The sequence below is a fragment of the Desmodus rotundus genome, chromosome 5 (assembly GCF_022682495.2).
Source record: "Desmodus rotundus isolate HL8 chromosome 5, HLdesRot8A.1, whole genome shotgun sequence".
Lineage (NCBI taxonomy): Eukaryota > Metazoa > Chordata > Mammalia > Chiroptera > Phyllostomidae > Desmodus > Desmodus rotundus.
The window spans coordinates 23,228,338-23,245,513 of record NC_071391.1 but is presented as its reverse complement, the minus strand read 5'-3'; the positions used below and the strand labels follow the sequence as shown (position 1 = coordinate 23,245,513).

At 36.1% G+C, this 17,176-nt stretch overlaps 1 protein-coding gene across 1 annotated transcript in view; it reads right to left on the bottom strand.

Moving 5' to 3' along the window:
• CCDC73 (coiled-coil domain containing 73) overlaps window positions 1-17,176 on the bottom strand; it is a 69,344-nt gene that overhangs the window by 19,808 nt on the left and 32,360 nt on the right. The window contains exons 8-11 of the mRNA XM_024558846.3: window positions 16,894-17,029; window positions 16,564-16,643; window positions 528-656; window positions 12-71 (exon numbers count right to left, since the gene is read on the bottom strand). Coding sequence (XP_024414614.2) covers window positions 12-71; window positions 528-656; window positions 16,564-16,643; window positions 16,894-17,029 — 405 coding nt within the window. The remainder of the gene's footprint in view (window positions 1-11; window positions 72-527; window positions 657-16,563; window positions 16,644-16,893; window positions 17,030-17,176) is intronic.

The window sequence follows — 17,176 nt, the reverse complement described above, 5'->3', positions numbered from 1 at the left end:
TGATTGCTTGCCTGTTTTTCTTCTTGAATATGGGTAATCTCTTCTTTCATCTTCTTATTTAATTCCAATTCCTTAAGAAAATTGAATATTTTTAGGTTATGATATATAAAGTTCTGCATATTCTACATTTCATTCAGTGCTCAACCAACTTGGCCAGCCATGAGTAACCAACATTTGTTTGCTGTTGAAGCAGTGACTCTAGTGAACTAAAGATGGCACTAGAGACCAAATACAGGCTGGTGCGGACCTGTAAGTGTTAATGTTAAATTAACAGAATTTCTCATCTCCAAAAGTTTTTCTGGAGATACCACTGTACCATAAGATAATCTGACACCATGCTAAAGTGGAAATAAAGTTATTATGGTTTCATTGTCTTAAAGTCCTGCTAATAATTAAAAAGATATATAACACCCTCTTCCCTGTGTACATTAACTTTCCAAAGATGGAGTGTTTTTGTATTTTCCTGAAATTCTCACAAATTTTACAAAAATATACATTTTATAAACATGAATTCATTAATTAAATACCATGTTGAGTCTTTCTTGAAGTTCCTGAAATTTCTGTTCTTTAATTGTTAAACTGATGTTTTCTTCTCCCATCTTATGTTGCCATGTGACTTTGGACTTTAACAAGTCTGAGGTTACTTTTTCTAGTTCCTTCACAAAAGAAACATGAAAGAGAAAACTTAATATACACACTTCATCAAAGCAAGGTGCTATTCTGACAGTATTACAGTCCATTTTTTAACCTATCAGCATAATTTACTATATTCCACATATCAAGATAACACCACTGGTCCATCAAGGTGTACTTCCCCTAGTTCCATTGCAAGATAATCAGCCAAGGTGAGAACGTTATCTCTGACTATGGAATAGGCAAACACAATGACACAGGGATAGAGTGCATGATATTTGCTCTTAAAAAGAGTGCACTAACTAAACACACTAATCAACCAGAAGTAGGACATTTTCCTTCATGACTTATCCAACAAAAATCTTCCAAGATAAAGAGGTGATAAATTCCCAAGTTCATTAGCATCTAATAATAAAAGATTTGTCTAAGAAATAATTACTACACAATGTGATTAGTGCTATATTATGGGAATGCACAGAAGCATGAAGAAGAACACAGTTGGCTGAAGACATCAAGAAGGCATTACACAGAAAAGTGGTATCTGAATTGAGTTTTTAAAAGATAATTTGCAAAGAAGACAAAAAAGGAGTAGACATTTCAAGCAAAAAGATTCTACATGCACAAAGGTACAGAAACATGAAAGAGCATGGTATTTTTCAGGAAAACAAAATGAATATGATATGGCTAGAATATGTTATGTTATGGGTAAGGGGGAGGAGTAGAATATTGGTAATTGTGGTTAGAAATAATGCAGAATTCAGATACTGAAAGGGATTTGTAGGCCAAACTAGAGTTTTAATTTTATCACATATGCAATGAGGAAAAAAACGTTGAAGGATTTTGAATAGAACAAAGTAAAAAGATTTGCATTTTAGAAAAAGAACTCTAGCATCATAGTAGAGGATAGGATTGAAGGGAATATAAAAGAAGTCTTAATTTGTGAAGTTACATGTCCATTGAGTTTAACAGATATCATCCAAACACATTAAAATCCTGAAATAAACCATTAAAAACCTTCTGAATTGGTGTGTATTACTGTACTGCTGTTCTCTGAATGCTAACTATATTAAATACTCAAGGATCTGATTTTCACATTCTCAACTACACAGCATCTGAATTCCCTTTGAATTTTAGGAGCTCTACAATATAGGAGCCCGCTGTCCACTAGAGAAGCTGGAAATGCCAGCTTTGTAAGCATGAGACCTGGCTCTGCTAATCAGATGCACCTGTCTACACAAAAGAACAAGAACTGTTGCAAATCCATCTGTTGGTATACAGCAGGCACAGTGCTAGGAACTTCAAAGTTCCCTGGGAAATAGTGATACCACTGCAGCAGGAACAGCACCAGCTATGGGCAACAGCAATGCATAAGCTGCGGTGTACGGCACCCAGTAGTGGAAGCTGCTTTCATGCTGTGGTCTTGGACACTGCGTATCTTCCCTTGTTTCTGACCACTGTCCAAGACTGCGATGACTAACATCCAAATTCCTTTTCTGACAAAATTATCTTACAGTTAAGAGACTTGACTAATACACACAAAATTTTTAAAGGCTGTATTTAAGAACTGAATAATGATAAGCAACTCTTGCAGGAAAAAAAGGTGGTTCAGCAGGGTGGTGAAATTATAGGGAATTTTTATTTTCTTCATTGTGCTGATTAGTACCTTTCTTTTTTTCTAAAATAAGCACATTCCTCATGTATCAGTTTTTGAAATGGTATTTAAAGCTATGGAAACAGGTGCAATCACTTAGTCACTAGTTAAAAAAGAAATGAACACACAATACAATATACAGATGACTATTATAGAATTGTAACTTGAAACCTATATAATTTTACTAACCAATTTTGCCCCAATAAATTCAATAAAATTTTTTAAAATAAAAATAAAACATAAACCCTTAAAAAGAGAAGATGGCAAATGAGTCTCAAAGAACTCCAACACTCACAGATTAGAAAAACAGCTAGTATAGAAGGCTGAGAAGTACAGTCAACTGAGGTAGGAGAAAAACTGAGAGAGTGGGATATCAAAGGAGCTGAGAAAGGAGCAGCAGAAAACGGGGAGTTCTACATGTTACAGCCTCAGCCACCCACAGAGAAACTCGCCTGATTATCTCTTAACCCCTATTTCAAAATCTAGGAGAAAGGATTCATTGGTCTTACGTAGTTCACATATCCCTTTTAGAAATGGGGCGAAACTAGCCACATAGGTCAAGAAGTAGGGCTTTATTCTCAGAAAAGCAGGCAGACAAGTGAATGTCTGGTACAAAGGGAACAATCAGCACGAACTTGAGTAATGAAAGAAGTTTGAATGAAGGAGTAGGCCTTGAAGAATCAGAAGAATATTTGTTCCATTTGTTCTCCATTTGTCCCTCATGATTCTTTCCCTCCTTTCTCCACACTGCTCTGTGCCCTGTGTAGCTCCAGGTTGGGTTCAGTCTGTGGGAGGCACCAGTAAATCAATATACTGAAAAGACAAAGAGATAGAAGTATTTCCCCAACAGTACTATAAATTAGGAATACCTTTACGAAAGGTCACAGCTTCTGAATTGCACTTCTACAGCTGTGCCTACAGCTCTCTCTAGCTTCCAGTATCTGCTTCCTTCCCCTGCCCCTTCAGGGCTAGGTGGCATGTCATTCCCCCACTATTTCTGTCCCTGAGTACTTAACTACCACAGCCCTTTTTGGTTTCCCTTAACTCTGCCCACAACTTTGTAAATAGCTTCTTTGTCAAACTTTTTTCAATGACCCATTCCAGTGTGCTGTTACCTGCCTCAATTCTATGTAATACAAATGAATTGAGAACAGGCATTTCAAGTAGGGATAGGGGATATGGACAAATACAAAGGCAAAAAGGCAAAGAGCATTAAGAATTATAATGTCAACAAAAATGTGGAATTAAAGAGACTTGAAGATCCTTGTTAGAAAGTAGTAGGAAACAACTTGAGAAAATGCAGAATGAGGCCAACCCATGAGAGCTCTGAAAAGCCAATTAAAGAAGTCTGGGACTAAATCAACACAATGCACACCTTAAACTCACACAATGTTATATGTCAATTATACCGCAATAAAGCTGAAACAGTTTTGGACTTGATTTGATAGGCAAAGAACTGTTCAATCTATCATTCCTTCTACATATATTAAGTATCTAGCATATGTCAGGTGCACAGAAGCAATACATTAAACTAGTAACTTAGTAAAGTCAGTCTGGCAAAAAGAGTGAGTAAAAACTAAGAAAAGAGCACTGGCTAAAAGGCTACTTTTTTAATCCAGGCATGAAATGATGAATGTCTCTACTATTGAGAAATGGAGAATGAAAAACATGAGACATTCTAAAGGAAGATATTGTCTAGTAGGCAAAGGGAATGAAGGAAAAAGATGATTCCAGAATGCCTAGTGAAGCCAGAAGAAATGAAAAAGGGGACCATAAAATGTGAAAGAGAGAAGTATAAAAATGGAAAGGAAATGGAAAGTCTGCTTCACTGCTGAAATAGATAAAAATGTATTTAAGACAATAAGTAACAAGAGAACAACAATGTTCTGATACCAACTCTTAAGAAAGCCTAAAAGCATAAATCATTAAGCTTGAGATATATAGACTATTACTGTTCTCAAAAAGAAGGTCCTTTATTCATGTTTTTTCAAATTATAAAAGGTTACCTGTGATTCATTCCTCTAAATGTAGTTTCAACGTACCAGAGATGGTTCGTTCACTTCACAGGCAGCAGGATGGTTTCCTTTGAAAGGAGAGTGGTATGAATTTGAAAAGGGGGTTAGGGATGGGGAGAATAAAGAATCAATCCAATATGTGCCCTGTTGACCCTAAAGCTACAATAAGTCATGAAAGGAGATGACCCACAGGCAGTTGAAAATATAGAACTGGAGACTATGACAAATCTGAGACTGGAAATATAAATATAAAGTCATCCACATGAAGTGAATGACTGAATTAAGGAGTGTGGCTAATTGAAAGACAAAAAAATATGAAAAAAGAAGAACAGAGATCTTAGAATAGAGCTTTAGAGGAATGCAAGAAAAAAAAAAAGATAATCAGAAAGCCAGAATTTATTTGTACCAAAGACCAAACGTGAACTATCACATAGATGTTATAAAATTAATACATTTTACATTTTAAATACTTATCATTTTGTACAAAACACAACATTCTGTACTGAAAAACAAAAAGTGTCAATATGAGTTACAATGAGATGATCTGAAGAAAATAGTTTGGAGCAAGCTAGTCATTGTAAAAATAGAATACAGTTCAAGCATGAAGGGAGAAAGAGCAATTGATGATGAGTCAGACAGAATTTCAGACTCATCCTATCTGATAAGGAATTCAGACATAAATGAGGCTATCTTTCAGTTGTCTTGAAAGCCTATACAAATCAGTAACCCACCTACAGAAAAGCTGAATCCTTCAAAACTGCCTTAATTTTAACCTAATTACACCTGCAAGCAAGATCCCATAAATTTCTATAGCATGTTAAACTTTCTGAAGTACTTTTCTATGCATTTGTTTTATATGTATTACACGTATACAAATAGGAAAGGCAGATATTATTATACTCATATTGCAAAAGAGAATACAAAGGGGAAACAGAGAAAAGCAGCACCAGTGTGGCCTGGGTCATGCACCTCCTTGGGATGACTACAGCTGAAAGGTTTAGTTTTAAAGAAAACAGTAAAGTGATGAGTTAAGATAAGCAGAATAGAACCAAGATGGCAGCGTAGGTAGACACACTGCGCCTCCTCACACAACCAGAACTGATAGAGAATTGAACGGCAAGGGGGTCTGACACCAAGGAAATAAAAAATAAACATTCATCCAGACCGGTAGGAGGGGCGGAGACGGGCACCGGGGTGGAGAGGACTCATATGGCTGTGGCGGGACCAAGACTGGCGGAGTGTGGGACAAATGGGGCAGGCAGTCCAAGCACTAGCAGACCCTGTGGCCCCACATTCGCCCAGATAAACCGAGAGGGCCGGACTCAGAGTGGCGGAGAACGGGGTAGGCAGAGCAGTGGGTAGCACCCCGTGGCCCCCACATTCACGCACAGATAAACCGGACGATGGCGGGGAGCGAAGCAGACCACGCAACCCAGGGCTCCAGCTCAGGGAAATAAAGCCTCAAACCTCTGATTGAAAATGCCCGTGGGGGTTGGGGCAGCAGCAGGAGAGACTCCCAGCCTCACAGGAGAGGTCATTGGAGAGACCCACAGGGGCCTAGAGTGTGCACAGGCCCACCCACTCGGGAGCCAGCACCAGAGGGGCCCAGTTTGATTGTGGGTATCAGAATGAAAGATTGAAATCCAGAGGAGAGTGAAGCGGGCGCCATTGCTCCCTCTCGTCCCCTCCCCCACCTAAAGCATCACAGCGCAGCCACCGGTGTTACCCCAGCCCAGTGAACACCTAAGGCTCCGCCCCTTAAAGTAACAGACACGCCAAGACAAAAAAAAAAAAATGGCCCTAATGACAGAACACTTCAAAGCTCCAGAAAAAATACAACTAAGTGAGGAACAGATAGCCAACCTATCGGATGCACAGTTCAAAACACTGGTTATCAAGACGCTCACAGAATTGGTTGGATCTGTTCGAAAACCAGATGAAAAAATGAAGCCTATGCTAAGAGAAACAAAGGAAAATGTACAGGGAACCAATAGTGATGCGAAGGAAATTGGGACTCAAATTAATGGTGTGGACAAGAAGGAAGAAAGAAACATCCAACCAGAAAAGAATGAAGAAACAAGAACTCGGAAAAATGAGGAGAGGCTTAGGAACCTCCAGGACATCTTGAAACGTTCCAACATCCGAATTATAGGGGTGCCAGAAGGAGAAGAGGAAGAACAAAATATTGAAAACTTATTTGAACAAATAATGAAGAAGAACTTCCCTAATCTGGCAAAGGAAATAGACTTCCGGGAAGTCCAGGAAGCTCAGAGAGCCCCAAAGAAGCTGGACCCAAGGAGGAACACACCAAGGCACATCATAATTACATTACCCAAGATTAAACGCAAGGACCTACATCCAAGATTACTGTATCCAGCAAAGCTATCATTTAGAATGGAAGGGAAGATAAAGTGCTTCTCAGATAAGGTCAAGTTAAAGAAGTTCATCATCACCAAGCCCTTATTATATGAAATGTTAAAGGGAGTTACCTAAGAAAAAGAAGATAAAAAATATGAACAGTAAAAATGACAGCAAACTCACAGTTATTAACAACCACACCTAAAACAAAAACAAGAGCAAACTAGGCAAACAACTAGAACAGGAACAGAACCATAGAGATGGAGATCACATGGAGGGTTGTCAATAGGGGAGTGGGAGGGGGAGAGGGGGGGAAAGGTACAGAGAATAAGTAGCATAGATGATAGGTGGAAAATAGACAGGGGGAGGGTAAGAATAGTGTAGGAAATGTAGAAGCCAAAGAACTTATAAGTATGACCCATGGACATGAACTATAGGAGGGGAATGTGGGAGGGAGGGGGTGGGCAGGGTGGAGTGGAGTGGGGGGGGAACTGGGACAACTGTAATAGCATAATCAATAAATATATTTTTTTTTAAAATAAGCAGAATAAATGATAAATACCATGCAGGAATTATGTGCAGGAATGAGTCAATGGATTGGGTGAAGTGAGGACTGAAGGACAAGAGGTAAAAAAAATACAGGAAGATAGGAAAAAGATAGGAAAAAAATTCTCTGGTTGGAGAAAGAGGAGGGCTGAGTGACAGAGCCCAAAGAAAGTAGTGTTTAATGATGAGCTTCAAAGTAGGGATATGCTAGTCTACAGGTATGCAGAGTCAAGGCATACAAAGAGCTTTTAGTTCAGCAATATAAACAGTTAACAATTTTTCCCTTTAATAAATATATACTTTCAAATGGGGAATGAAGTAGAGAAGAAACTTACGTGACTAAACTGCTCATGCTGCTACTATTATTGGTAGAATGGGTAAGATCACAGGTTCTGGAGCCAAATTTGTCTGGGTTTTAATCCTGGCTCTATTTTCCTTTTGTGTAACCTCAGGTAACTTACTTAACTTCATTCTGCCTCAAGTTCCTGATTTGTAAAATTAATATATAATTTTCTTTTATTTATTGATGAGAGAGAGAAAAAGAGAGAGAGAGAGAGAGGGAAACATCAGTTTGTTATACCACTTATCTACGCATTCACTGGTTGTTTCTTGTCTGGAGATTGAACCCACAACCTTGGCGTATTGGGTCAACACTCCAACCAACTGAGCTACCCAGCCAGGGCCAGTATATAATTTTTTTCAAAAACAAAATACCTGTCATGTAACATTCCATGTAACAATTTTTATTGATCATCTACCATATGCCAGGCATTGTTACCTATTATTACTACTAAGGCAAATCCAAGGGATTCTATTTTCTCTACTTCTAAAATGTCTGAGTTCTTAATAGTGGTGTAAACATCTTTTATTTATTTGAAGAATTAAGATTGATTCTTCCATAGCTGATAGCAATAAGAGTTTTCTTAGGGACTGTGAGCTCCTAAGGAAAGGTACCATGTTTCATACTTATACCACAGCACTGTAATACACGCACGGATGTAGAGGAACTAAAAATTATGATGAACATAAGAACACAAGAGTGATGTACATATGAAAAAATATGTAACGTATCTTTACCTAATATAACATTTGATAAAACCAAAGATACATTTATTCAGCAAAAAGCAAATGGCAATTAAAATACTTGATAAGAGCAGTCACTGATGGCCAATAGACTACTGTTAATGACAAAAATATTCATAGTTCATTTGCAGAATTCCATAATATAGTGCTGAGGGTTTCATCGTTGATTGAACCAGCTGGCTTTACTTTGTTTGAAGTAACAACCACCACCCTGCGGACCATCTTGTTACAGATGGGTGTTTCTGGTTTAAATGTGAACAGACCAGTGTTGTTTTCTTACTGATGATGGAAAAATAAAGCTTAGTAGGTGATGAATCATTAGCATTATGTTAACTTTAAAAGAAAAGCATACTTTCTGTTGTAATAAACTGTTGTAATTAAGAACCCTAAATTTGTGAGCTTAAAATAGGTTAATTCTGCATTGTAAGTGCAGTTCCAAGAATATGCTAGAAAACAATTACAGAAATAAGGCAATATAATAAAACATTACTTGAGTTGATAAGCCAGGTGGTCTTTGACTTAATACACTTACGGAACAAAAAAAATTATGGGTCTTATTATTTTCACCCTGAATAAAAATCTAAAAATATAGTATGATAGTTAAATGGACTATGGATACAAAAGTATATAAAAATAAATCTAGTAATTTCATCAGTTAGCTTAACTTCTGAAAATTTTAAGATTTTAGTTAAAGGGAAAAATACCTGTTAAAGGATCTCAAAGTTTTGATCTCAACCCAATTTTGAGGATGTTTGACTAATATTTACATCATTATTCATTATATAGTCAAACATCCTCTGAGCAATAAAAAGAAATTTTTTATGCTCTAGTGATTCTATTTTTTTATTTTTTTTAAGATTTTATTTATTTATTTTTAGAGAGGGGGAAGGGTGGGAGAAAGAGAGGAAGACAAACATCGATGCATGAGAGATACATCAATCGGTTTGCCTCTCGCACACCCCCAACTGGGCACCCCACCGCAACCCAGACATGCGCCCTAGCCAGGAACCAAACCAGCGACCTTTCAGTTCGCAGGATGGCACTCCATCCACTGAGCCTCACCAGCCAGGGCTGATTCTATTTTTTAAATAAGACACCAATTATTTGGTTTAATATCATGTACACCTTTCCTCACTCAAAGCTGTTTCTAAACACTAGTTTTCCAGCTGCTCTTTGTGCACTAAAATGATAACTTTTAAGAGAAAACCTGCACCAATTTTTTCCTTTAAATTTTGGCATTGGGTTTTCCTAAAGATACACCAGTATGAAGTAAATAAACATTTAAACAACTTGGAAAGTAAATTATTACATCACTTGTTTTATACTAGTGATCTTTTCTAGGTCCAGTCCTAAGACACAATGTCCTATTGATAAAATACAATTAAGCTGAGGTATATGACTAAAACTTATGTTCATATAAAGTGGCTCACAATTCTCTGAATTAATAAGGGAGGATGGGTTTTCTGAAAGTTTTTTCTTCTGTCAAGGTTACAAAATACAACAAACTTCTATGTCTTACTACATTTTTCAACTACTAAAAACATGGAGGTGTTGTGATCAGCCAAGTTTTATAGGAGATTCTCTAAAATGCATCAATTCCTGTTACAATAATTGTTATGAAATAACAGGGAAGTGGGAAGGGCAAGCAGGGGTAAAAACCCACTATATGACTGACAAAAGTAAAAACTAATCATTTCTTAAGTCTTTCTTTTTCTCTTATATATTAATTAATCTTAAAAGCGTAATAAATTAAAATCAGAGACCTCCACGAAATGATTCTCCGCTGAAAATATGCTTGTGATTTTATAGCCCTAATAGCTTTTAAATATCTTGAACTTTTAGTATTGTCTGTTTTCTAACCATTTTATTCAGAGCTGTTAGTGCAGCAAATAAACAGCACATACTTTGATCTTATTAAATTACAACTTACAGTTCCTAGAGCCATAAATATTGTGCCCTTTTCTCCTTTACCCCTCCTTTTCTGGTATGGGGTAGTCTGTTAAATATCACTATCTCCTTGAGTGCTCTGACGTTTACTCAGACAAATAGCAGAGTTTATGAATGCTGCTCACAGATAGCATCGGGAATTCTTCATGATGGCCATAATTGTGAACCCCACATTCAGAACTGTAATACCTTGTTTAATGTAACAACTAAGTTTGGTCTGCTTAAATCTGCTCCACAGAAAGTAGAATCCCATCTTATCACAAACCAGTAACTTAACTGCTCTGGACAAAATCATAAAACAGTATAAAGGAAAAAGAAAAATTATCTCTGGGGCAATTAATGATTAAAAGTTTTAAATGAGTGATATAACCAATGTTACGAAACTCAATTTGCTTCCGAAAAAGAATCAAAACAGTAAAGTTAAAAATCAAGACTACATTTTAAAATACAAAATATAAGGTAAAAAAATAAAATAAATTAAAAAAATAAAAAACTGTAAAGAGAAGTTAAAGTTTTATGTTTTATTAAAATTATTTCCTGTGCTTTGCATCATCACATCTCTGATTACTAGAGTAAACCATATCTTCTTAATATTAAAAGAGCTAAATTTTTATTCCAAAAAATAAAAATACAAAATACAACATTATTGTATCTAGAGTGTCTAAAATATTAAAAATTGGTTGTGAATATGTGTGTGCATATATATATATATCTCACCCTTTCAGATACCTGGATTTGGAACTTTTAAAAGTTCATAGACATTCTTCATCCTTTTTCATAAGTCCACTAAGGGTATCTCTCCATGGATTTACATGAGCCTCATCTCCATCTACAGGTCAGTTTTAAACTATACATTTGAAATACAATAGCCTATTATGTTACAGTGAAACACTTGTCTTTACTTAGTAAAAATAAAAATGCATACTTTAATATAGAAATTTATGAGGTATAATGTTTTCATAATGTAAAAACTGGATATTTCATATACTCACCAAAATGCATGATTACTTAATCACTTAAGTTATGGATAAAAATATTAAATAAAGAAATAAATGAACTAAAGAGATATCACTAAAACATGCTTATTCACAACTACTCAGTGAGTATTTAGCATTTCAACTTTATATTGGTAAAAATAAGTGGTCCTAACTGTTCTGAGACTAGAGACAAATTTTTCAAATTATAGCATTTCCTCCTTTATTTAAAAGAGTTATTATTAATTTTCTAGGATGTGAACAAAAGAAATGTTAAGATGGCAAACACAAGTTCAAGTGCTTCTGACTGATCAGCTATGAACAGAAATTTCCAGGACCCATTCCTTGGGTTCGATTACTTTATTAGAGTGGCTCACAGAACTCAGTAAAACACTTAGGTTTACCCGTTTGTTAAAGGATACATTAAGGATACAGATGAACAGCCAGATGAAGAGATATACAGGGTGAGATGTGAAATGGTCCCAAGCACAGGAGCTTTGGTCCCCATGGAGTTTGGGTGTGTTACCCTCCCAGTAAATGGATGTGTTCACCAACCTGGCAGCTCTCCAGAACCCATTCTAATGGGATTTTATGAAGGCTTTCTCACATAGGCATGATCAATTACTAACTAGCCCGTTGATTTCTAGCCCCTCTCCCCTCTGTGGAGAAGTGGGTAGTGCAGAGGAACAGGGCTGAAAATTTCAAGCTTCTGATCATGGCTTGGTCTTTCGATGATCAGCCCCAATCCAGGAGCCCACCCAGAGTCACCTCATTAGAATAAAAGGTGCTCCTAATGTTCTTATAACTTAGAAAATTACAAGGGTTTTAAGAGCTCTGTGCCAGGAACTGGGGACAGAGGCCAATACATATATTTTCTATTACCTCACACTTTTCTATATACAACACTGGACAAGTCAAATTTGAAAACAAAAACACATTACCATTTACATTAGCAACCCACAAAATGAAATACTTAGATACCAATGTAGTAAGATACTTATAAGATTTATATGAAAAAAACTACAAAACTCTGATGAAAGATATCAAAGAACAAAATATTTATGGGTAGAAAGACCCAATATTTTCAAGATATCAGTTCTTCCCAACTTAATCTATCGATTCAATATAATCCCAGTCAAAATCCCAGCAAATCATTTGTGGGCACCAGTAAACTTATTCTAAAGTTTATATGGAGGCAAACCCAGAATAGCTAATTCAACAGTGCAGGAGGACGGGGACACTACTCAACTTCAAGACTTACTATAAAGCTACAGTAATGAAGACATCATGGTATTGATGAAAGGAAAGACAATTAGATTAATGGAACAGAAATGAAAGCCCAGAAATAGATACAGCCAACTGATCTTTGACAACGGAGTAAAGACAATACAATGGAGCCAAGATAATCTTTTAACAAATGGTGATGGAACTACTGGATATTCACATGCAAAAAAAAAAGTGCATCTAGATAATCGTACACCCTTCACAAAAATGAATTCAAATGGATAATCTAAATGTAAATATGAAACTATAAAAGTCCTAGAAGATAACATAGGAGAGAATCTAGATGACTTTATATATGACAATAACTTTTTAGGTACAATGCCAAAGGCAAAATCCACAAAAGAAATAATTGATAAGACAGACTTCATTAAATTAAAAACTTCTGATCTGCAAAAGACAATGTCAAGAGAAGAAGAAAACAAATCAGAATGGGATAAAATATTTATAAAGGACACATCTGATAAAGAATGATTACCCAAATTATAGATAGAACTCTTAAAACTCAACAGTAAGAAAATGAAAAACCCAATTAAAAATGGATAAAAGATCTGAACAGACACCTCACTAAAGAAGAAATACAGAGGTCAAGTGAGCATATGAAAAGATACTCAACATTATATGTCACTAAGGAATTACAAATCAATCAAAACAACAAAGAGGTACAACTATACACCTATTAGAATGGGCAAAATCCAAAATATTGACAACGCCAACTGCTGGCAAAGATGTGGAGCAAAAGGAATAATCATTCATTGCTGGCGGGAATGCAAAATGTACAGCCACTTTGGAAGACAGTTTGGTAGGTCTACAAAAACTAAACATACTCTTAATATAATTTCCAAGCAATCACACTCCTTGGTATTTATACAAAGGAGTCGAATATTTATGTCCCCACAAAAACTGCACACAGATGTTTATAGCAGCTTTACTGATAATTGCCAAAATGTGCAAACGACCAAGAAGTCCTTTAGAAGGTGAATGGATAAGCAAACTATGGTACATACAGATAATGGAATGTTATTTAGTACTAAAAAGAAATGAGCAATCAAGCCATGAAAAAAAAACAAAACAAAACATAGAGGAACCTTAAATGCATATTACCAAGTGAAAAAAAGACAATCTGAAAGGGCTACATTCTGTATGACTCCAACCATGGGACATTCTGGAAAAGGCAAAACTATGAAAACTATTAATAGAGAAATCAGTGGTTGCCATGGGTTAGTGGGGAGGAAGGGATGAAAAAACAGAGCACAGATGATTTTCAGGACACTGCGACTGTTCATACTATAATGATAGATACAGGGCATTAAACATTGTCCAAACCCAGAGAATGTAGCACCAAGAGTGAACCCTAATGTAAACGGTGGAATGTGGATGACAACAATCTGTAGTGCAGTTCATCAGCTGTAACCAATGCACCATTCTGAGATGGGATGTTGACAATGGGAGAGACTGTACATGCGTGGGCACAGGGAGTATATGGGAACTCTCTATACTTTCCATTCAATTTCGCTGTGAAGCTAAAACTGCTCTAAAAAGTAAAGTTTATTAATTTAATTAAATAAAATAAGTAAAAATAGTGAAATTTGATGTATGCATAAAGCTGTAAATGCTTGGGGTGAGTTTCCCCCCCCTTAAAAAACAGAATCTTTTAGAATCAAGATGAAAACATTGACCCAAAATTTAAATTTTCCTCAAATGAATGATGTATCTGAACATCATTCATACTCATTTATCTTTTGACTCCAAAGTATATATTTTATAAATGGCTAACTGAGGTTTGGAGTGTAACCTTTAACTAAAAAAGAAACTTCTCTTGTCCTAGCCAGGTGGTAAGAGAAGCATCGTCTTGTTGGTTGGAACATCGTCTTATATACCAAAACACTGCAGGTTCGATCCCCAGCTGGGATGCATACAGAAGGCAACTGATCAATGTTTCTCTCTCACATTGGTGTTTCTCTCTCCTTCCCTCTCTAAGATCAGTAAAAATATTCTTGGGTGAGAACTAAAAAAACAAAAATAAAAAAATTCTCTGTACTGAATCAACTAGCTTATAAGGAAACTGAATCCACATCTTTGTCCTTACTAATGTTATGCTCTAATCAAGTGTATACTCAGAAACCCAACAGGGAACAGATGGCAGACATAAATTAGGGTAATTTGCAGATGGTTTATTTGCAAAGGTGTGGATACAATATAAAGAAACTATAAGAAATAAGGCAAGTTCGAGGGACTACCAGCAATGGAGCTGTCACTACCCCTGGACCCAAAAGGACAGGAGGAGGTTACTGAAACGCAGAAAGACAGCATCACTTAGAGTAGGCCAACCTGAAAGACGTAGTGATGTGTTGAGGTCTAGGGCCACCCTGAACTCCTGTCACAGGCAGGGAACAGGGAGAAAAATATACAGGGTGGGGCAAAAGTAGGCTTACAGGTGTGAGTATGTGAAACAGTATATTCTTACATTATTTATTAATTATTGTATTATTTTCCATACAAACAACTGTAAACCTGCTTTTGCCCTACCCTGTATTTATTCACTCTCCTTCCTCCCATCTCTTGCCCTGGCCTAACTCAACAAAAAGCCAGAAGAGATGGGACACTGATGCAGTCTATATCGGGAAGCCTTACAAAGAGAGAAGGACGGGTAAGTCTGGATCTGGAGAGAGAAATGGAAGATATTTTGTGCACCAATAAATTAAATAACTACAAAGTAAGTAACTGTAATTTTTAAATAAACATTTAAATGATACTTAGTAAATGTCGTTTCAAAGCATTTATTGAGGGTCAGTAAGAACTGGTACTTAATTCTCTAAGACACAAAAAGGTGGTTCAAAGTGGTATTTCAGATGGAGCAGTGAAGGGAGGAGAGAAGAGGAAACAGGAGGCCATGCTCTGTAGAAAGAACAAGACCTTGCCTACTTCTTGCTCTCCTACCACTCTCCCCTTGTATCAGTGGGGATACTTTTAGTTGCAAATATACGAAAATTACGCTGACCCTATCCAAACTGGCTTAAATAAAACTGAGGATTTATTGGCCCCCATTAACTGAGAAGTCAGAAAAGGCAAGAAAAGGGTAAGGTCAGTCAATCCAAGGACTCAAAAATGTCATCCAAGAACAGGGTTCTTTATACAATACCAATCTGGCATCCACATTGTCAGGTCCTCTTTGGCTTCTTATTGTTGTAGGATGACTGAGAGCCACAGTGGGCTTACATTCTTTCTGGTTTATAAACACTACCCAAGGCCCTTTGTCCACTCCTGAACCAATGGCTATGGACGGAGGAAGGAAGTATGTTTATGGCCTTCTGCCAGTTTAGGGCTCATCTCTAAGCTGGAGGCATCAAAATAAAAATCCGGATGAGTTTAGGAAGTAGAAAAGGGATATTGATGTTCAGTTAGCATCCAATAAATGCCCAATGCATTCCTTCACTCATGATGCTCCAACCATATTGTACTTTTTCTAGTTCCTCACATACTAGACTGAACTCTTTCCTGCCTCAAGGCTTTTGCAGGTGCTATTTCCCTTGCCTAAATCATTATTTTCTTCCCTTCTCCACCCCTCTACCTCCAATGTAATAATGTCACTTGTTATAATGTCATTACATCCTTTACTTTTTCTTCATATAACTTATAACAGTTTTAAATTATTTAATCTTTTTGATTGTTTTATGTCTAAGTCCTCCATTGGACTATAAACTTCAAAAAAGCAGGGACATGTTTTATTTTCTCCATACCTGTATCCTCAGTGCCACATAATATTTGGCACATAGAGTCACTCAAATACTCAACTGAATGAATGAATGAATGAATCGAATAAGAACGACATATAATGAATGCCTATAGGCTACTGATGCCACCAGAAAAATGCATGCCACAGGTGACACAATATTTCGAATAGGTTAGAACAAATTCATTCATTACATTTATTGGAATCAAAACAAAAGTTTATGAATCTGTATTTGAAACATTTTATTTATAACAAAAATCTACCCAACCTTTTCTAGTAATATTTCATAGTTAATTATTTTATACTATAATTTTATTCAATAGTATAACATATCAATCATACCTTTTTTAAACTGCATATTTCAGATTCTTGTTTTCTATTTAAAGCTGAAAGTCTTTTGTTTAACTGTATTGCTTCCTGTACTGCAGCATGAAAGACATTGAGGAAAATATTATATTCAATTTACATTGTAAGGAAAATATCACTAACACAGACAAGGAAAACAGCCTCAATGCAATGTATATAATTGTCACTAAATTTAAATAAAATTCACTAAACTGCCATTTACTACTACTAGACTCAGTTAACTTCAATTTATTCATTATAAATATTAAGTTCATTTAAACATTTCCTATTAAATATATCAGTAAGTTTAAATAGAACAGCACCTACCATTTTGTTCTAACTTTTCATGATTCTCTTTTACCATCCCAAACTGGCCTGTTACTGTGGCATAGTATTTCTCAATTTCATTCAGTTGCTTCTGATGATCTTCTTTAGCCAAAAGATGTAACTGGACTTTTTGTTCCTATTTTAAAGAGTTGTTTTAAATGTTATAGTTGCAAATACAGGAAAACTACACTGGCCTTATCCAAACTGGCTTAAATAAAAATGAGGATTTGTAACACCCAGACATATACATATATGCACACATATTAAACATACAAAAAGCTAT